This window comes from Salminus brasiliensis, chromosome 7 (assembly GCF_030463535.1).
Source record: "Salminus brasiliensis chromosome 7, fSalBra1.hap2, whole genome shotgun sequence".
In the NCBI taxonomy this organism is placed as follows: domain Eukaryota; kingdom Metazoa; phylum Chordata; class Actinopteri; order Characiformes; family Bryconidae; genus Salminus; species Salminus brasiliensis.
This window is the reverse complement of record NC_132884.1, coordinates 2,307,697-2,325,084: the sequence shown is the minus strand read 5'-3', so window position 1 is coordinate 2,325,084 and position 17,388 is coordinate 2,307,697. Positions and strand designations below refer to the sequence as shown.

At 43.9% G+C, this 17,388-nt stretch overlaps 2 protein-coding genes across 2 annotated transcripts in view; both read left to right on the top strand.

Annotated features, from left to right (window-relative positions):
* The first annotated feature begins 40 nt into the window (after window positions 1–40).
* On the top strand, window positions 41–7,795 carry polg2 (polymerase (DNA directed), gamma 2, accessory subunit). The gene is made up of 8 exons (XM_072682794.1): window positions 41–654; window positions 3,047–3,164; window positions 3,691–3,799; window positions 4,248–4,433; window positions 5,023–5,163; window positions 5,311–5,391; window positions 6,886–6,986; window positions 7,074–7,795. Exons 1-8 carry the CDS (start codon window positions 255–257, stop codon window positions 7,237–7,239), a joined length of 1,302 nt encoding a protein of 433 aa, XP_072538895.1. The 5' UTR covers window positions 41–254; the 3' UTR covers window positions 7,240–7,795.
* Window positions 7,796–9,831: 2,036 nt separating this feature from the next.
* The window catches only part of srp68 (signal recognition particle 68), a 17,085-nt gene continuing 9,528 nt past the window's right edge, over window positions 9,832–17,388 (top strand). Inside the window, exons 1-8 of the mRNA XM_072683407.1 lie at window positions 9,832–9,947; window positions 11,466–11,532; window positions 11,630–11,743; window positions 12,232–12,427; window positions 12,524–12,606; window positions 13,227–13,336; window positions 13,471–13,553; window positions 14,248–14,388. Coding sequence (XP_072539508.1) covers window positions 9,860–9,947; window positions 11,466–11,532; window positions 11,630–11,743; window positions 12,232–12,427; window positions 12,524–12,606; window positions 13,227–13,336; window positions 13,471–13,553; window positions 14,248–14,388 — 882 coding nt within the window. The 5' untranslated portion in view covers window positions 9,832–9,859. The remainder of the gene's footprint in view (window positions 9,948–11,465; window positions 11,533–11,629; window positions 11,744–12,231; window positions 12,428–12,523; window positions 12,607–13,226; window positions 13,337–13,470; window positions 13,554–14,247; window positions 14,389–17,388) is intronic.

The window sequence follows — 17,388 nt, the reverse complement described above, 5'->3', positions numbered from 1 at the left end:
GAAGTAGAGTAGCTAGCTCTTCCGTAGCCGCTGCGTTCACGTGCATGCGTAATAAAGACAGCCAGCTGGGCTGAACGCACATGAGACTCCGCTGGAGGTTTTTTTTGTTTTTACACATATTCCTACATTTAAACCCATAAACAGAGAATACACACATTTATATATTTACTATTAGTGTCCAAAAACTCTTTATTATATGCCTAGCTCACACAAACACCCACGTGGCGCAGGCAGCAGTGGGCAATAGCAGGGAGATGTTAACGTACTGCAAGAGAAGACAGCTTTATCTCCTCGGCCGACAGAGGTTTACCCCCTCAGCCCTGGTCCACCAGAGGAGGTACGAGTCCACAACCTCTCTGCTGGATCTCCAGCACTACATCAGCCCGGATCGCACCGGGAGAAGGGCCGCGTATGGCCCGCTGGGCACCGAGCTGAAGAGGAACGTCCTGCAGCAGTGGTGGACTTCAGTGGTGGAGTCAAAACCACAGGTGTTCGCCATTAGCACGCTGCACTGCTACACAGGTGGGGGCGTGGCAAGGGTGGTGGACGGAGGGGCTTTGGATGAGTTGGGGGATCAGCCAGAAGGACAGCTGAAGGAAAAGCTGTCCAGATTGCTTCAGCACAGCCATGCTGTGAGATCTGGTCTTCTCCAAGGTGGGTAGAGAGTGGCTTTGAGTGTTCATTCATTCATTTTTTTATTAATTAACTCTATATAACATTAAAATAAACCCAAATAAACATAAAGTCAGTGGTCAGTGAGAGTGTCTACCTGTAATTAACTCTATATAACATTAAAATAAACCCAAATAAACATAAAGTCAGTGGTCAGTGAGTGTCTACCTGTAATTAACTCTATATAACATTAGAATAAACCTAATAAACATAGTCAGTGGTCAGTGAGAGTGTCTACCTGTAATTAACTCTATATAACATTAGAATAAACCCAAATAAACATAAAGTCAGTGGTCAGTGAGTGTCTACCTGAAATTAACTCTATATAACATTAGAATAAACCCAAATAAACATAAAGTCAGTGGTCAGTGAGAGCGTCTACCTGTAATTAACTCTATATAGCATTAGAATAAACCCAAATAAACATAAAGTCAGCGGTCAGTGAGAGTGTCTACCTGTAATTAACTCTATAAAACATTAGAATAAACCCAAATAAACATAAAGTCAGTGGTCAGTGAGAGCGTCTACCTGTAATTAACTCTATATAACATTAGAATAAACCCAAATAAACATAAAGTCAGTGGTCAGTGAGAGTGTCTACCTGTAATTAACTCTATATAACATTAGAATAAACCCAAATAAACATAAAGTCAGTGGTCAGTGAGTGTCTACCTGTAATTAACTCTATATAACATTAGAATAAACCCAAATAAACATAAAGTCAGTGGTCAGTGAGTGTCTACCTGTAATTAACTCTATATAACATTAAAATAAACCCAAATAAACATAAAGTCAGTGGTCAGTGAGAGTGTCTACCTGTAATTAACTCTATATAACATTAGAATAAACCCAAATAAACATAAAGTCAGCGGTCAGTGAGAGTGTCTACCTGTAATTAACTCTATAAAACATTAGAATAAACCCAAATAAACATAAAGTCAGTGGTCAGTGAGAGCGTCTACCTGTAATTAACTCTATATAACATTAGAATAAACCCAAATAAACATAAAGTCAGTGGTCAGTGAGAGTGTCTACCTGTAATTAACTCTATATAACATTAGAATAAACCCAAATAAACATAAAGTCAGTGGTCAGTGAGTGTCTACCTGTAATTAACTCTATATAACATTAGAATAAACCCAAATAAACATAAAGTCAGTGGTCAGTGAGTGTCTACCTGTAATTAACTTTATATAACATTAGAATAAACCCAAATAAACATAAAGTCAGTGGTCAGTGAGAGCGTCTACCTGTAATTAACTCTATATAGCATTAGAATAAACCCAAATAAACATAAAGTCAGTGGTCAGTGAGAGTGTCTACCTGTAATTAACTCTATAAAACATTAGAATAAACCCAAATAAACATAAAGTCAGTGGTCAGTGAGTGTCTACCTGTAATTAACTCTATATAACATTAGAATAAACCCAAATAAACATAAAGTCAGTGGGCAGTGAGAGTGTCTACCTGTAATTAACTCTATATAACATTAGAATAAACCTAATAAACATAGTCAGTGGTCAGTGAGAGTGTCTACCTGTAATTAACTCTATATAACATTAGAATAAACCCAAATAAACATAAAGTCAGTGGTCAGTGAGTGTCTACCTGTAATTAACTCTATATAACATTAGAATAAACCCAAATAAACATAAAGTCAGTGGTCAGTGAGTGTCTACCTGTAATTAACTCTATATAACATTAGAATAAACCCAAATAAACATAAAGTCAGTGGTCAGTGAGAGCGTCTACCTGTAATTAACTCTATATAGCATTAGAATAAACCCAAATAAACATAAAGTCAGTGGTCAGTGAGAGTGTCTACCTGTAATTAACTCTATAAAACATTAGAATAAACCCAAATAAACATAAAGTCAGTGGTCAGTGAGAGCGTCTACCTGTAATTAACTCTATATAACATTAGAATAAACCCAAATAAACATAAAGTCAGTGGTCAGTGAGTGTCTACCTGTAATTAACTCTATATAACATTAGAATAAACCCAAATAAACATAAAGTCAGTGGTCAGTGAGTGTCTACCTGTAATTAACTCTATATAACATTAGAATAAACCCAAATAAACATAAAGTCAGTGGTCAGTGAGTGTCTACCTGTAATTAACTCTATATAACATTAGAATAAACCTAATAAACATAAAGTCAGCGGTCAGAATGTGCTGTTGGTCAGTAACGTTATTGATATGTTGGTCAGAAGATCACAGGTTTGGGTGCTGCTCTTACTCTGCATAGTCTGTATGGATTTGTTCAGTTCCATCAGAATCTTGAGAGGTGAGACCAAGTCAGTGTCCACGTCTTCATCCAGCTCACACTGTACTGTCTTTCTACCCGTCTGTCCCGTTCTGTCTGAGCTGCAGGCGCCTTGCAGCAGTACGTCCCCTCCCTGGAGCTCATGAAGAGGAAGTTGCCATTCGGACTGGCTGAAACGGGCTTCTGCTACCGGCCGGAAACTGTGCACTCGGATGCTATTGGTTGGTGAGGCCTTAGCTTTTCACCTTATTTCACTGTTTCCCATTCTGTTATTATTAACCATGATTAATGGGGTTGGCTTAGTATGATATTGATGTTGCTGCCGTCACGCAAAGACCCTGTATCTTCATTTTTGACATAATGTGAATCTGGCAGTTGTTCTTTACAGTGTGTCAGAATTTCCATGATGAATGAACTGATAGAAATTCTCTGGCTTCCTATACTCAGGTTAAGATTAGTCCTTGACCAAAGAGGTTTTTCAGTGGTGCATTACCTTTACCACTGCCCTTTAATGGTATTGCCTTCCAGCTTTAGCCTTATCTATTACATATTTATACATTATACACTCATCAGAAGTTTGCAGGGATTAAGTCTAGTCCTGGACTGCACATGATTAACCCAGGACTAACCCTAATCTGGGAATCCAGCCTTTAATGTCCATTAATGTGATGAGAGCCTGTTGGAAATCCTCATAATCCAAATGCAAGTATTGGACTCAGTCATACTTCTGTTGTTATGTTTTGTGGTGCAGCGGTTCTTCTGAGGTGACGGAGGCATCTCTGGTGTGGTTCTGCTCCCCTCGGACCTCTTCTCAGTGGATGGACTACTGGGCTCGCCAGAGGTTGCAGTGGTGGAGAAAGGTGATACACATTTCACCCAGAGCTTCAGTCTAAAGGCTTCTGCGTTCAGGCTGCATAATTAATACACAAAAAATACACACTTGTATGGTGAAATCTTTGGACATCCAAATGTCCAAAAACTGACCGATCAATTAAAAAAAAGATCACACTTCCAGTAAAACAGTAAAAATCTCAGAAATGGGGCTCCGGGTGGTCCCTATTGGAACTGGACTGGTTCAAATCCCGTGTCGCGCTGCTTGCCATCAGCGGCCGGAGTCAGAGAGAGCACAGCTGGTCTTGCTGTCTCTCACTCGTAGTGTGATGTTGGTCAGCACAGGCGTCTGTTAGCTGTTGTATCAGAGCTGGGGTGGCTGGCTGCACATGTGCTATATTCACCCTCCTGATGTTGGGGTCATTGCTAGTGCATTAAAAAAAGTCATTAAAAGTCATTAACCTACGTCTCCTGCAGTTTGCTTCAGGTCCGTCCGACTTCAGTATGTGCGATGTGCTGAGTGAGGAACTGCGAGAGGGGGCATCCCGAGGAGTGAAGGTTCTCTATCGGTTCCCCTCAGGCTTGGAAACCCTGGAGACTCTGTGGAGTCTTGGAGATGCTGAGCTGCTCAAAGCCCACAAGGGCAGCAAATCCAAACTACAGGTAAACCTATTGGCACCATGCTGCCGAATGCCAGGCGTGGGCTAGAGGAGGGGTATAAAACCCCCTAGCATTGAGCTGTGGGGCAGTGGGAGAACTGCGTTCTCCAGTACTTTTGGGATGAGTTGGGGAGTTGAGGATGATGAGGTGGGGTGGTGATCATCCAATGTCCTGACATCACTGACCTCAATGCTCTTGTCACTGAATGCAATCAAACCCTCACAGCAATGCTCCTCCAAAATCTAGTAGAAAGTCTTCTTCCCTGGACAGTAGAAACAGTTCAAGGATCAACTCTTTTTAATACCCTTAATTTTGGAAGACGAAATAAATAAGTAGGTGTCCCAATACTTTTGTCCATATAGTGTACATGGTTCTTCTATGGTAGGAGTATCTAGTAAATGCTTAATTCTTATGGACCATAACAACAGGACACCCTAGTCAATGCCATTGAGTCATAATATAAAATATGATATAATAATAATAACACTTTTGGGTAATATTTTAATATGGGGTGATGCTGGTTCTGTGAGAAACCTCTGGAATCATTTGGAATGAAGTACTGCAGCTTTGCCCTCTCTCTAATTGTGAACAGTGCAGGGATGGGAGGAAGAACATTGTGCCTCACGTTCTCTCGCTCAGCGCAGATATAGACAGAGGGGTTCTGGCCTTCCTGTTTAACTCCCTACAGAACATCCAGAAAGTGGACAGCAAGCAGAGGCTTCATCAGAGAAAGGTACTTGCACTCACTCACTCCCGTTTAGCAGATGGTAATTCTCCACAAGGGGGCACCGTTGTTAGGCAGAGAGCATTGGTGCATCACAGCAGCGACACTGTGTGTCCTAGTTATCAGCGCACTAACCAGATATCTCTTTCCTTTCAGGTGCTGAAACTGCATCCGACTTTAGCCCCTATTAAAGTAGCTCTGGACATGGGCAGAGGATCCACCTCAGAGCTTCGTCAGGTAACCTTCCACGAGGTGTAATAGTTCTTAGTGTTTTCAAACTAGGACTTTATTTTTTGGACCGTGCCACTGATTACCATGGACAGTGCCAGAATCACAAAATGTGAGATTCAGTGGCACAGTATTTAGGCTATATCTTGGGCTATATATATGCCACACATTTGGCATCCTGGGTGTCAAAATGCAGCCAAAATCTGAAATAGAGCAATAAATGAACAGTAGGGGAAATGTAATGAAATAGTCCTTAAATTAAATTAAACTGCTATTTTTATGTGCAAAGAATTAATAAAAAATCCAGATATACAGCATCCCAGTGCTTGGCATAAACATTTTTTTATCTGATCCGATTTATCTGATGCTGATTATTAGTCTGGCTGCACAACATTTAAGGCCATCATAACAATGTCTAAAAAAAAAATCTAAAAAAAAATCTCAACTCAAACTGATCAAAAATGCTCCTTTCCCGGTCATGCTGCTAACCGTCAGCAGCCGAGTCCCCAAGAGAGCATATTTGGCCTTGCTCTCTCCAGGGTGGGTAGATGGCACTCTCTCCCCACACCGCTTCGCTGCGGCGCTGGCCGGCACTGGCGTCTGCAGGCTAGTGCATCAAAGCCAGGTATGCGGCGCTCTCCTCTAAAAGCGCTGGTTGCATCGGCAGCAGTTCCAAAAATGGGAGGCTTGACTGGGGGCGTGTGCTAGTCCACCCTTACTGGTGACGGGGGCATTGCGTGGGATGGGGAGAACGTACGGGTTGGGTAATTGCCGGTCCGAATTGGGGAGGCAATGGGTGAAAAATCTGATTAAAACAAACGCCCCAAGTGGCTCAGCACCTTTGCCATCAGCAGCCGGAGTCAGAGAGAGCACAACTGGCCGTGTTTTCCCCTCATCACTCTTAAAGTAAAGCTGGTTTAAAAAGAGACAGTGGCTGATATCACAGGTATCAGAGGAGGCCTGTGTCTTTACCCTACTAGTGTTAGTAGTAGAGCATTGCTAGCGCTAGGGGGAGCTACGAACGGGTGGGTTAATCGGCAGTAGCAAATTTGGAGAATAAATTTCAAAAACTTTAAATGATTTTAAATAAATATAAAATTAAAAAGCACCTTCGTTAGGTTTAGGAGTTGATGGGCCGAGTCTGTGGACGGCCTCAAAACTGTCTGTGATACTCAACTTTTCTTTACGTTTTTATTATTACTTATTATTATTAGGAAAATTTGCCGTACTTTTTTGAAGGATGGTGCTGAGTTATGTATGGCGGTTCTGTATCAGTCTGTAGTTCTGGAAAAAGGGTCTTTGTCTCCCTTTGTGGTTCTATATAGAACCCTAGATCTATAAACATATACCTACAAGATGTGTTGCCATGGATTTATAACGTCAAACCCATTCCCTTACTAAAGAACCCCTGACGAACCCTTTTCTTAAATGAGATCATGGTTCCTTCAGCTGTGATTTGGGTTCCAGACTCTGATTTATTTTGGTTCTGCATCTCTTCGGAAGGTTTGCGAGGGCTTGCTTCAGGAATTCCTGGAAGCTGGGATCTCCGCCTGGCCTGGATATATGGACACCACACAGTCCTCCCTGGAGACTCTGCACGCCAAGTGAGGATGATTGATCAGGTTTGTGCTGCGTACCTTCAATTCCACAGTGGCCTTGATCTGACCACCTGTCTCTGGTGACCTGTGTAGGTACGACGAGATGGGCGTGATGTTCATGGTGGTGATTAGTGACAGTACTCTGGAGAACGGACTCCTGCTGGTTCGGAACCGCGACACCACCATCAGAGAGACCATGCACATCACCCAGATCAGACAGTTCCTCCTCAAGTACATATCTGCTGCAGACAGCGTCTGATCTGCTCATGGGAACGGTGGAGACCGCGGTTCATGAGCACAGTGGTCAGATTTCGCTTCACCGCCGTTTTTCGGTTTGATGTAAATTTTCTATGCCAATAAAAACGGACACTAGACGTGTACCTGTAGCACAGGCTGCGTGATTTATGTTTACCCCTTAAATGACTTGTGATCCAAAGGGCGTAAAAACAAGGGCCTACATGGAGCACCGCCTGGAGTGGAGGATTCTTCTGCGGTTTGTCACGTTGCTCCAGACCAGACTGTTGTAAAAGCAGTGAAGCTCATTTCAAACCTAACGTTTTTTTTTTTTACCCTGTGTGGTTTGGAATCCCCCTTACAGTGGAGGAATAGCATGCATAGTCATACTTCCCAAGAAACTACTAGGAACAGAGTTCATACGGGTCCTGGAAAACCTGGAAAGTCATGGAAAATAAACATGCTAAAATCCAGTACTGAATAGTCCTTGAGTCCAGTAAAAAGTACTGAAAAAAATATTGAAATGAGCTCCTGTTGTCATTTTATATAACAATAATAATAATATAAAAATAAAACACAAGCTAGCCGGGACAGTCTTTCAGCTACTAGCGTGGACTAAACATTCCCAATTGGAAAAATAGATTTCTGGTACTTGAAAATTCATGGAATGTTCTTGAATTTGAAATTGGTTAAAGTGAATGAACCCTGAGGAAGTTTGAAATTCACTGATGGAGTAGAACGCCAAAATAACACAGTGTGGCGAGTATATAGTGGAGTAGAGGGCATGGAATAGAGCATGACAATAAATGGACAAAAGTATCGGGACACCTCCTCATTCATTGTTTGTCCTGAAATCAAGGTTGTTAAAAATGTAGTTAGTCCAGCTTTTGTTGGAGGAACACTGAAAAGCACTCTACTGTCCGAGGACAAAGGCTTTTGCTAGACTTTGGGGCAGAGATTTGGGATTTTGAGATTTTTCCCTTCTCTAACAGACCTACTAAACCTGGCAAGTAACAGGTGAGCTGGATCAGGTGAGGTCGAGCAGGAAAAGCAAAAACTGCAGGAATCTGAAAGTCCAGGACCAGAATCGCCCAGCCCAGCGTACAAGTGGGTAGAGTGTAGAGAATATGAACACAGTAGAATATATAGTAAAGTACATAGTAGAAACAGTAGAGTATAGAGGAAAGTACATAGTAGTGAACATAGAGTACATAGTAGTGAACACAGTAGAGTATATAGTGAACATACAGTACATAGTAGTAAACATAGTAAAGTACATACTAGATAACAGTAGGGCGTAAAAAAAGAAATAGAAGGAGTGTAGGGAGTAGGTGGTAGGGTGTAGGGAGTAGGTGGTAGAGAGTAAGTGGTAGGGAGTAAGTGGTAGGGGGTAGGGTGTAGGGAGTAGGTGGTAGGGTGTAGGGAGTAGGTGGTAGGGAGTAAGTGGTAGGGTGTAGGGAGTAGGTGGTAGGGTGTAGGGAGTAGGGTGTAGGGAGTAGGTGGTAGGGTGTAGGGAGTAAGTGGTAGGGTGTAGGGAGTAAGTGGTAGGGTGTAGAGAGTAGGTGGTAGGGTGTAGGGAGTAGGTGGTAGGGAGTAAGTGGTAGGGTGTAGGGAGTAGGTGGTAGGGTGTAGGGAGTAAGTGGTAGGGTGTAGGGAGTAGGTGGTAGGGTGTAGGGAGTAAGTGGTAGGGTGTAGGGAGTAAGTGGTAGGGTGTAGGGAGTAAGTGGTAGGGTGTAGGGAGTAAGTGGTAGGGTGTAGGGAATAGGTGGTAGGGTGTAGGGAGTAGGTGGTAGGGTGTAGGGAGTAAGTGGTAGGGTGTAGGGAGTAAGTGGTAGGGTGTAGGGGTAGGTGGTAGGGTGTAGGGAGTAGGTGGTAGGGTGTAGGGAGTAGGGTGTAGGGAGTAGGTGGTAGGGTGTAGGGAGTAGGGTGTAGGGAGTAGGTGGTAGGGTGTAGGGAGTAAGTGGTAGGGTGTAGGGAGTAGGTGGTAGGGTGTAGGGAGTAAGTGGTAGGGTGTAGGGAGTAAGTGGTAGGGTGTAGGGAGTAAGTGGTAGGGTGTAGGGTGTAGGGAATAGGTGGTAGGGTGTAGGGAGTAGGGTGTAGGGAGTAGGTGGTAGGGTGTAGGGAGTAAGTGGTAGGGTGTAGGGTGTAGGGAATAGGTGGTAGGGTGTAGGGAGTAGGGTGTAGGGAGTAGGTGGTAGGGTGTAGGGAGTAGGGTGTAGGGAGTAGGTGGTAGGGTGTAGGGAGTAGGTGGTAGGGTGTAGGGAGTAAGTGGTAGGGTGTAGGGAGTAAGTGGTAGGGTGTAGGGAGTAAGTGGTAGGGTGTAGGGAGTAGGTGGTAGGGTGTAGGGAGTAGGTGGTAGGGTGTAGGGAGTAAGTGGTAGGGTGTAGGGAGTAAGTGGTAGGGTGTAGGGAGTAGGTGGTAGGGTGTAGGGAGTAGGTGGTAGGGTGTAGGGAGTAAGTGGTAGGGTGTAGGGAGTAAGTGGTAGGGTGTAGGGAGTAAGTGGTAGGGTGTAGGGAGTAGGGAATAGGGAGTTGGACGCTCTCCGCTGAAAGAGCTTTGGCCCCGCCCTCCATCGCGGAGTTCACTACCGGGTCAGCAGCGCTGACTTCCTCTTGTCTGTCGGGCCGTGTGCTGGTGGGACAGAAATGGCCGCCGAGAAGCCGAGCGAGGTGAAAACATCCGCGATGGAGGAGAATAAGGAGAACCTGACGGACGGGGGGCTCAGTTTGGAGAGTATCCTTTGTGTTTTGATGGCGCCGCGCCGCGGCTGAGAGGGTCCTGCGGGCGCTGAGCTCGGGGGGCGGGATGCAGTGGGGGGGCTTTAGCTCATACGTGTCACTTCAGCTGCGACCTGATCCCAGATCTGCAGCTCATACTGGCCTAAAACCTGCTCAGCGGCACTGGGTCATAATCAGAATCAGAATCAGAATCAGAATCAGGTGGTTGTTAAGCTGTCAGTGTGACTTCATCATCTCCTATCAATATTTACTTATTGATACTTATTGATTATTGACATATAACATAATACCTCTATCAGCAGATTCTCTGTAGAGACACTATATATATATATATATATATATGTATGTGTGTGTATGTATATGTGTATATATATATATATGCTTAATTTCTATTATATCAGGCTGCCTAAGGTTGCAATGTCTTAACAGCTTTGGGTCAGAATAATACAGGGTCATTTTTAATATTAATATATATATATATATATATATATAGTAGTTTGATTGGAATAGGGAATATTTTGTCCATATTGTTCAGGCGTAGGAACATATTAAGTAATTTACCTTGAATTTAGATTGGAAACTACATCAAATCTGAATCTGTGAATCCGGATTATATCCAGATTGGGGTTATTTTTCATATGAAATCGCAGGTGTGAGCGTAAATAAAGGTCCATATGAACCAGATTTAAGTTCGATCACTCAAGACCGCCGTCTCTTTAGGCCATGTCTGACAACAACATATGGCACCTTTCCGATGGTAGGTGTCAGTATCCGCTCAGTATTAACCGATGATACCAGATCATGATCAGCTCATTCTGAAGGTTTTCTCCAGCGCTATCACCTACGTCCGAGGTCCAGGTCTTATACTAGTTCATTCAATAGTTCATTGATTGCAGAGTGTGGTTAAAGTCTTCTCAGGGACCAGATTCTCAACACAGGCCTTCTGCAGCCTCAGCTTTCTGTTCTGGGCTGAAAGAAGTGGAACAGTTCAGTTCTGACCGTCCCCTGTTGACCTTCAGTCTGCAGAACCTTCAGTCCGCCGCTTGCTCTGTGTTTTCTCTGTTCCACCATTCTGAGTAGCTCTAGAGACCGCTGTGCTGACGGTCTCCGGAGACCAGCAGTTCTAGAAATGCTCGAACCGGCCCAGCCACCACCTGCAGTCATGCCACACTCACGCCACAATCCTGGAGATCATATTTTTCCAAATTCTGGTAGATAATATGAACATTATGTGAAGCTGCTGAGCTCTCTCTGCCTGATTTTGTGCATTGTGCTGCTACCACACGATTGGCTGACTAGATAATGCCATGAATAAGGAGGTGTGGAAAGAAAACAAAATAGGGTGTTTGAGCAAGAATGACTCCAGTAGACAGTCACATGGTGGTCCAAGATGAAGAGGCTTATAAGAACAGTAGGTTGACCACCTTTAGTATTCTCCATGTCCAGAAAGCCATCCAGATACAAGCCCCATGAAATGACCAGCTGTGGAGGTTTCCTTAGCGCTCTCTTCCAGTTCTCCAGATAATAAAAGATTCCCAGCAGCAGCATGGTCTCAGACATGGAGATTACCAGCGGTACAGGTGAGGTGCTCAACAAGACCTAGTACTTATACTGCAGTGACCAAGGTGGTGTTTTGGATGACCCTTTCTGCTCTGTCCTTCTCTTGCATTGTCTCAGAGGATACTGCTCCCGGAGGCTGCGCCGTCTGCGGAAAACTCTGGGCTTCAGAATGGGCAACCGCCACAAATTCACTGGCAAAAAAGTGACCGTGGAGATGGTGTCCGACAACAGGTAAGCGACAGTGATGCTTTCTGTTTAAAGGGGTCAGCGTAGAATAGGACCCTCTGGAGCAGATACACATCGTGACTCTATTGGCACCATGCTGCCTAATGCCAGGGGTTGGCTAGAGGAGGGGTGTAAAGCCCACCAGCATTGAGCTGTGGAGCAGTGTAGGAACTGTGTGCTCTGAAATGATAGATGGTGGAGCTCCATTCAGTACTTTTGGGATGAGGTGGGGTCCTGACCATATCATGAACGCTCTTGTCGCTGAATGCACTCAATCAAATCCTCACAGCAATGCTCCTCAAGTCCTCTTTTCTGGACAGTAGAGACAGTTACTCCAACAAAAGCAGGATCAGCTCTTTTTCTGCTCTTAATTTCAGAAGAAATAATGAAACAAGCAGGCGTCTCAATACTTTTGTCCATGAGGTCTATGTGAGGCTGAGAGTGTCCGATCCTCTTGATGTTACTTAAGCAGTCTGCCCCGTCCTCTCTTTAAGGTACCTGTTGCTGGTTGTGATGGAAGCGGAGCGGGCGTGGAGTTATGCCATGCAGCTGAAGCAGGAGGCCAACACGGAGCCCAGGAAGCGCTTCCACCTGATGGCTCGTCTGCGTAAAGCGGCCAAACACGGCGAGCAGCTGGAGAAGCTGTGCGAGAGCCAACGCGTTGATGCCAAGACCAAGCTAGAGGCCCAGGTAGACTTTTACTCTGCTTCTGTTGACCCTCTGAACGTCCTGCTGTTTGTTTGTACTGATGGAGCTTTGCGCTGACTCGTGCGCTGAACTTCGCAGGCCTACACCGCCTACCTGACCGGCATGGTCCAGTTCGAGCTGCAGGAGTGGAAAGCTGCCATGGAGGCCTTCAACAAGTGCAAGTGAGTGTGTTTTAACCCGGACCATTTTTTCCCCCTCCTCTCTTGTTTTATACATAGTGTATATATGTCCGAATATTTGTGGACACCCCTTCTAATGAATGCTTTCAGCTACTTTCAGTTGCACACACACACACACACAGTCTGTCTAGCCCCTTTAGAGAAATATTGCCAGTAGAACGATAACAGCTATCGTGCCTAATGCCAGGCGTGGGCTAGAGGGGTATAAAGCCCCCCAGCATTGAGCAGTGGAGCAGTGGGAGGACTGTGATCTCCATAATAATAATAATAAGATGGTGTGGTGGTCATCCTTCAACATCCTGACCTCACTAATAACGCTCTAGTCACTAAATGCAATCAAATCCTCACAGCAATGCTTCCCCTCTAAAATCTAGCAGAAAGCCCTCTTCTCTGGACAGTAGAGACAGTTACTCCAACGCAAGCAGGGTCATCCCCTTTTTTAAAACCCTCGATTTAAGAAGAAACAAATGTATGAGCAGGTGTCCCAATACTTTTGTCCAAATAGTCTAGCCAGCTAATGATGCTCCTGCTGCTCATTTGCTTCCGTTAAGTGTCAGTAACTGATAGAAACGTCTTCAATAATGTCTGGTAACGTCTTTCAGGACCATCTATGAGAAGCTGGCGAGTGCGTTTACTGAGGAGCAGGCTGTCCTCTACCACCAGAGAGTGGAGGAGATCTCTCCGAATATACGCTACTGTGCTTACAACATCGGTGAGGCGCACACACTCTCACACACACTGCTTGTACACGTACGGCCGTGCACATGTTGATGTACTGAAGTTATTCTACACTGTCGACTCAACAAGCGCTGGGCTTTGTTTCGTCCCCCCTCCCCTTCCTTACAGGTGACCAGAATGCCATAAATGACCTGATGCAGATGAGGCTCAGCGCAGGAGGGGGTGGAGGCATGATGGCCGAGAAGCTTGAGGTCAGAGTTTGCGCTGTCGTGCCCCCGAGTTTATTCCACAGTATTAGTAGGTTTTAGGCCCCTAATCCCGTTCTACTGTAGAAGCTCCAGATCTCATCAGAACAGATAAAGCAGGTGAACATAAATCCAGTAAAGAGGAGAAACAAGAGCTTCTCATTCTGAAGAAAGTAGTGAGATCTTGTCGGTGAGCTGGTCTGAGGTACAGAGCTCGGTTCCTCCAGGTTTCTCTTGAACGCCCCCCAGTCCAGCCAGCACAGCGTGGAGCAGCTCACCTGATTCACCACCAAACCAGGTGTTGATCTGAGGAGAACTCTAAATAATACTAGACTCCATAAGGAGAACTTTGGAGATGCTCTAATGATGAACACAGTGATGGAGAACCTCCACCACCTCCACTTAAAAGCAGCATTAGCTGACTTAGATTAGGCCTGGCTTTTCACTGTAGTGTTCACAGCTAACAGTGCGGTCATTTGCCCTCGTCACTAGAGGGCGTCAGAGTACAGATTGCTCTGGATGTTCAGCTGCGGTCCCCCCTGTCTACGGCTCCTGAACGAAGAAGACTGTGCTGCTGTTGAAGGATTTATTCAGGATTAGAGAACCATATTTAATATGCTTAATATTGAACAGCAGGATTCTGTGCCTTCGGTCCCGCAGAGCCTTCAGTGACCTCTTGTCCACGTCTTTCTCTCTGCAGACTCTGATCACTCAGACGAGGGCGAAGCAGGCCGCCACCATGAGCGAGGTGGAGTGGAGGGGTCGGGCTGTACCTGTTAAAATCGATAAGGCCAGAATCTTCCTGCTGGGGCTGGCCGACAACGAGGCGGCTATTGCGCAGGTGAGGAAAACCTGATCGATCACGCCCACGCACCTTAAAAACAGTGATTCACCAACCCTCCTCCTGGGGGGGCTGTTTTCCTGTAGACTTTAGTGTGGTACTAAACAGACCAGTGTTGGAATATGTTAATGATATACAAATTATCATTATTAACATCCTAAACCCCACTTGTTTTTTTCTAATACAATCTACTATTCAGTACATACTGATTAATTCTTAAATAAACAATAACAAAAATGGTAAATGTTTTTTTATTAAATTGTATTTACTAATTCAGAATCTAATTATTCAGTACTTAAAAATGACTTGGTGTCTACTAATCATTCAGTAAGTAGTAATTAGTCAGTAAGTAGTATTTATTTAATAAGCATTTATTTAGTACCTACTAATCATTCAAGTAGTAATTACTCAGTGCCTACTAATTACTCAGTATGTAGTATTTGTTCAGTAACTATTAATTAAGGACTGTTTTAGGTCCTACTAATCTTTCAGTAAGTAGTAATTACTAAGTTCCTACTAATACTCAGTGCCTACTAATTATTCAGTAAGTAGTAATTAAAGTATTGTTTTTAGTACCTAGTAATTACTCAGTATGTAGTATTTGTTCAGTAACTTACTTATTTAAGAACTGTTTTAGTACCTACTAATTATTCAGTAAGTAGTAGTTAAGTTCCTACTAATTATTCAGTAAGTAGTAGTTAAGTTCCTACTAATTATTCAGTAAGTAGTAGTTAAGTTCCTACTAATTATTCAGTAAGTAGTAGTTAAGTTCCTACTAATTATTCAGTAAGTAGTAGTTAGGTTTCTACTAATTATTCAGTAAGTAGTAATTATTCAGTAACTAGTAATTATTTAAGAACTGTTTTAGTACCTACTAATCATTCAGTAAGCAGTAATTACTCAGTACTTACTAAGTAGTTAAGATATGTTTTTTGTCAGTACCTACTCAGTAAGTAAGCAAGTTTAGAAATGATTCAGTATCATTTATCTGATTCTTCCCTGGTGATTCAGTTCACCATCAGGCGGAACATAGGCCGTGGGGTAATGCTTTGTGGGTCAGTACTGTACCGTGATAGTTCTGTAAATGATGGATGGTCGCAAAGCTCCAAGCTCACTCCCAGACCATTAAATCCATTTGGCTAACTGGGATTCCCAATGGAATGAACTGGAACTGTCCTCAGTTTCTCCTTCTCATCCAGTAGGGGGCACTCTGTGCTGCTCTTCTCTTGTCGGTATGCAGCTGTGGGAGTATCCTCCACCCCCCCACAGCTGACGGTTGGTATCTGCTCCACCCGGCCTCTCCTCAGCCCGAGGCAGCTCAGGCACAGGCATGTTGTCCTGCCACACAGCATTCTGGACTGCACCCTTCCGCCCCACACAGCTGATAACCGCCTGTAGGAGCTGATTTGTGTACAAACTAATATAAACACACGTAAACACAAACAGGAAACGGATGTCTGTGTTAGATTTGCCCTGAAGCTGCGGGATAGTTTTAATTTTGCATTAAGTTTCACCACAGCGGACCCTTCGTTCATAGTGGTAGTGTCTCTTTCAGGTGTGTGTGTGTGTGTGTGTGTGTGTGTGTGTGTGTGTGTGTGAGATAAGCAATTAAAGACATTGACTGTAGCAGTGATTGTAGCAACAAGCGTACATGCTTCCTAGAGATTAATCCCTCTGGAGAGTTCGGTTTCCAAGGGCTCATGCATATTAAAGCACAGGTCTTTGATCTGCACAAGCTCATTAGCATACCGAAAAAGGCTTAAAAGCATATTTACCACCCTGTTATTTTACTTAAAACAACCCGATTTGTCCCCTACTATACAAAACTTTGCTCTGATTGGCTGGTTCTCAGCACGTTTTACTGCTTCACCAGCTTTAACTAGAGCTTTCTCAAGTGGGTGGAGTTTATGTAAATTGCAAAAATGTGTGGGGTGTAAAGATAATGAGGCAAGACTGTGATGTAAGAGTTTTGGGCTTTTGGAATCGGACTGTTTTCTAGCTCTGCTCTGCTTCTTCTGGATGTTCTTTTGAAGGAGGAACAGCAGAGTTTGAGTGTTTGAGGTTCACGGGTTGTCTCTTCCATCTCCTGAACTCAGGAGTAAAGCTCAGTCAGTATAGAGCTGGGCAATGTGACGATATTTTATCGTATTGTGATAAATTTTGTTATTGTGATTAAAAATAAGCTTCTCTAAGCATATGGAGGAGACTGTTAGTGTTAATAAACACTGATCAGCTGCAGGTTTCATTACTAACAGTGTAATTAGACTGGGTTCATTAGATGAAGAGCAGCAGATGTTATAGAGTATAAATCACTGTATTCAGAACAGGAGAGGATCTGAATAGTAGTTTAGGAGAATCTGTCTGAATGTTTTTAGTATGTAAATACTAAAAAAAAACCTGTCTTTAAATATCGTGATATAGTATTTTTACCATATCGTCCAGCCCATACTCCAGGTATGACCCTGTACCTCTCTCTAGTTCTCTCCACCACCATCTCCTCCTTCTTCCGGTGCTAGAACTGGTTTCCCCAGTCTTACTCCTACCCTTGTAAGGTGTTCCCTGCTTGGGTTTGTGACACACCTGACCACAGCCTCTTTGTGTGTGTGTGTGTGTGTGTGTGTGTGTGTGTGTGTGTGTGTGTGTGTGTGTACAGACTTGCACTATATGTCCAAAAGTTTGCGGGCACCCCGCCCCGTTCTGCATTGCGTAATCTCTATAGAGAAGCATTGATCCAGTAGAATGGGATGTTGTGGAGCTGCCACTCATGAGCGGTGGAGATTTCTCTTGAGTGTTGGAGCTCCATCCAGGATCTTCGGGATGAGTTGGAGTAGAGTTTGGGATCCACTGCTGATCGTCGCATAGTTAGAGAGGAGTAATATGACTTTTAGTGATGTCGTTATGCAGCTTTTTACACTTAATTTGGCACTCTATTCATAATAGGACCGTTAATGGTGGCAAAGGTTCTCGCCCTGTGACGGGGCCCTGTGTGTGTGTGTGTGT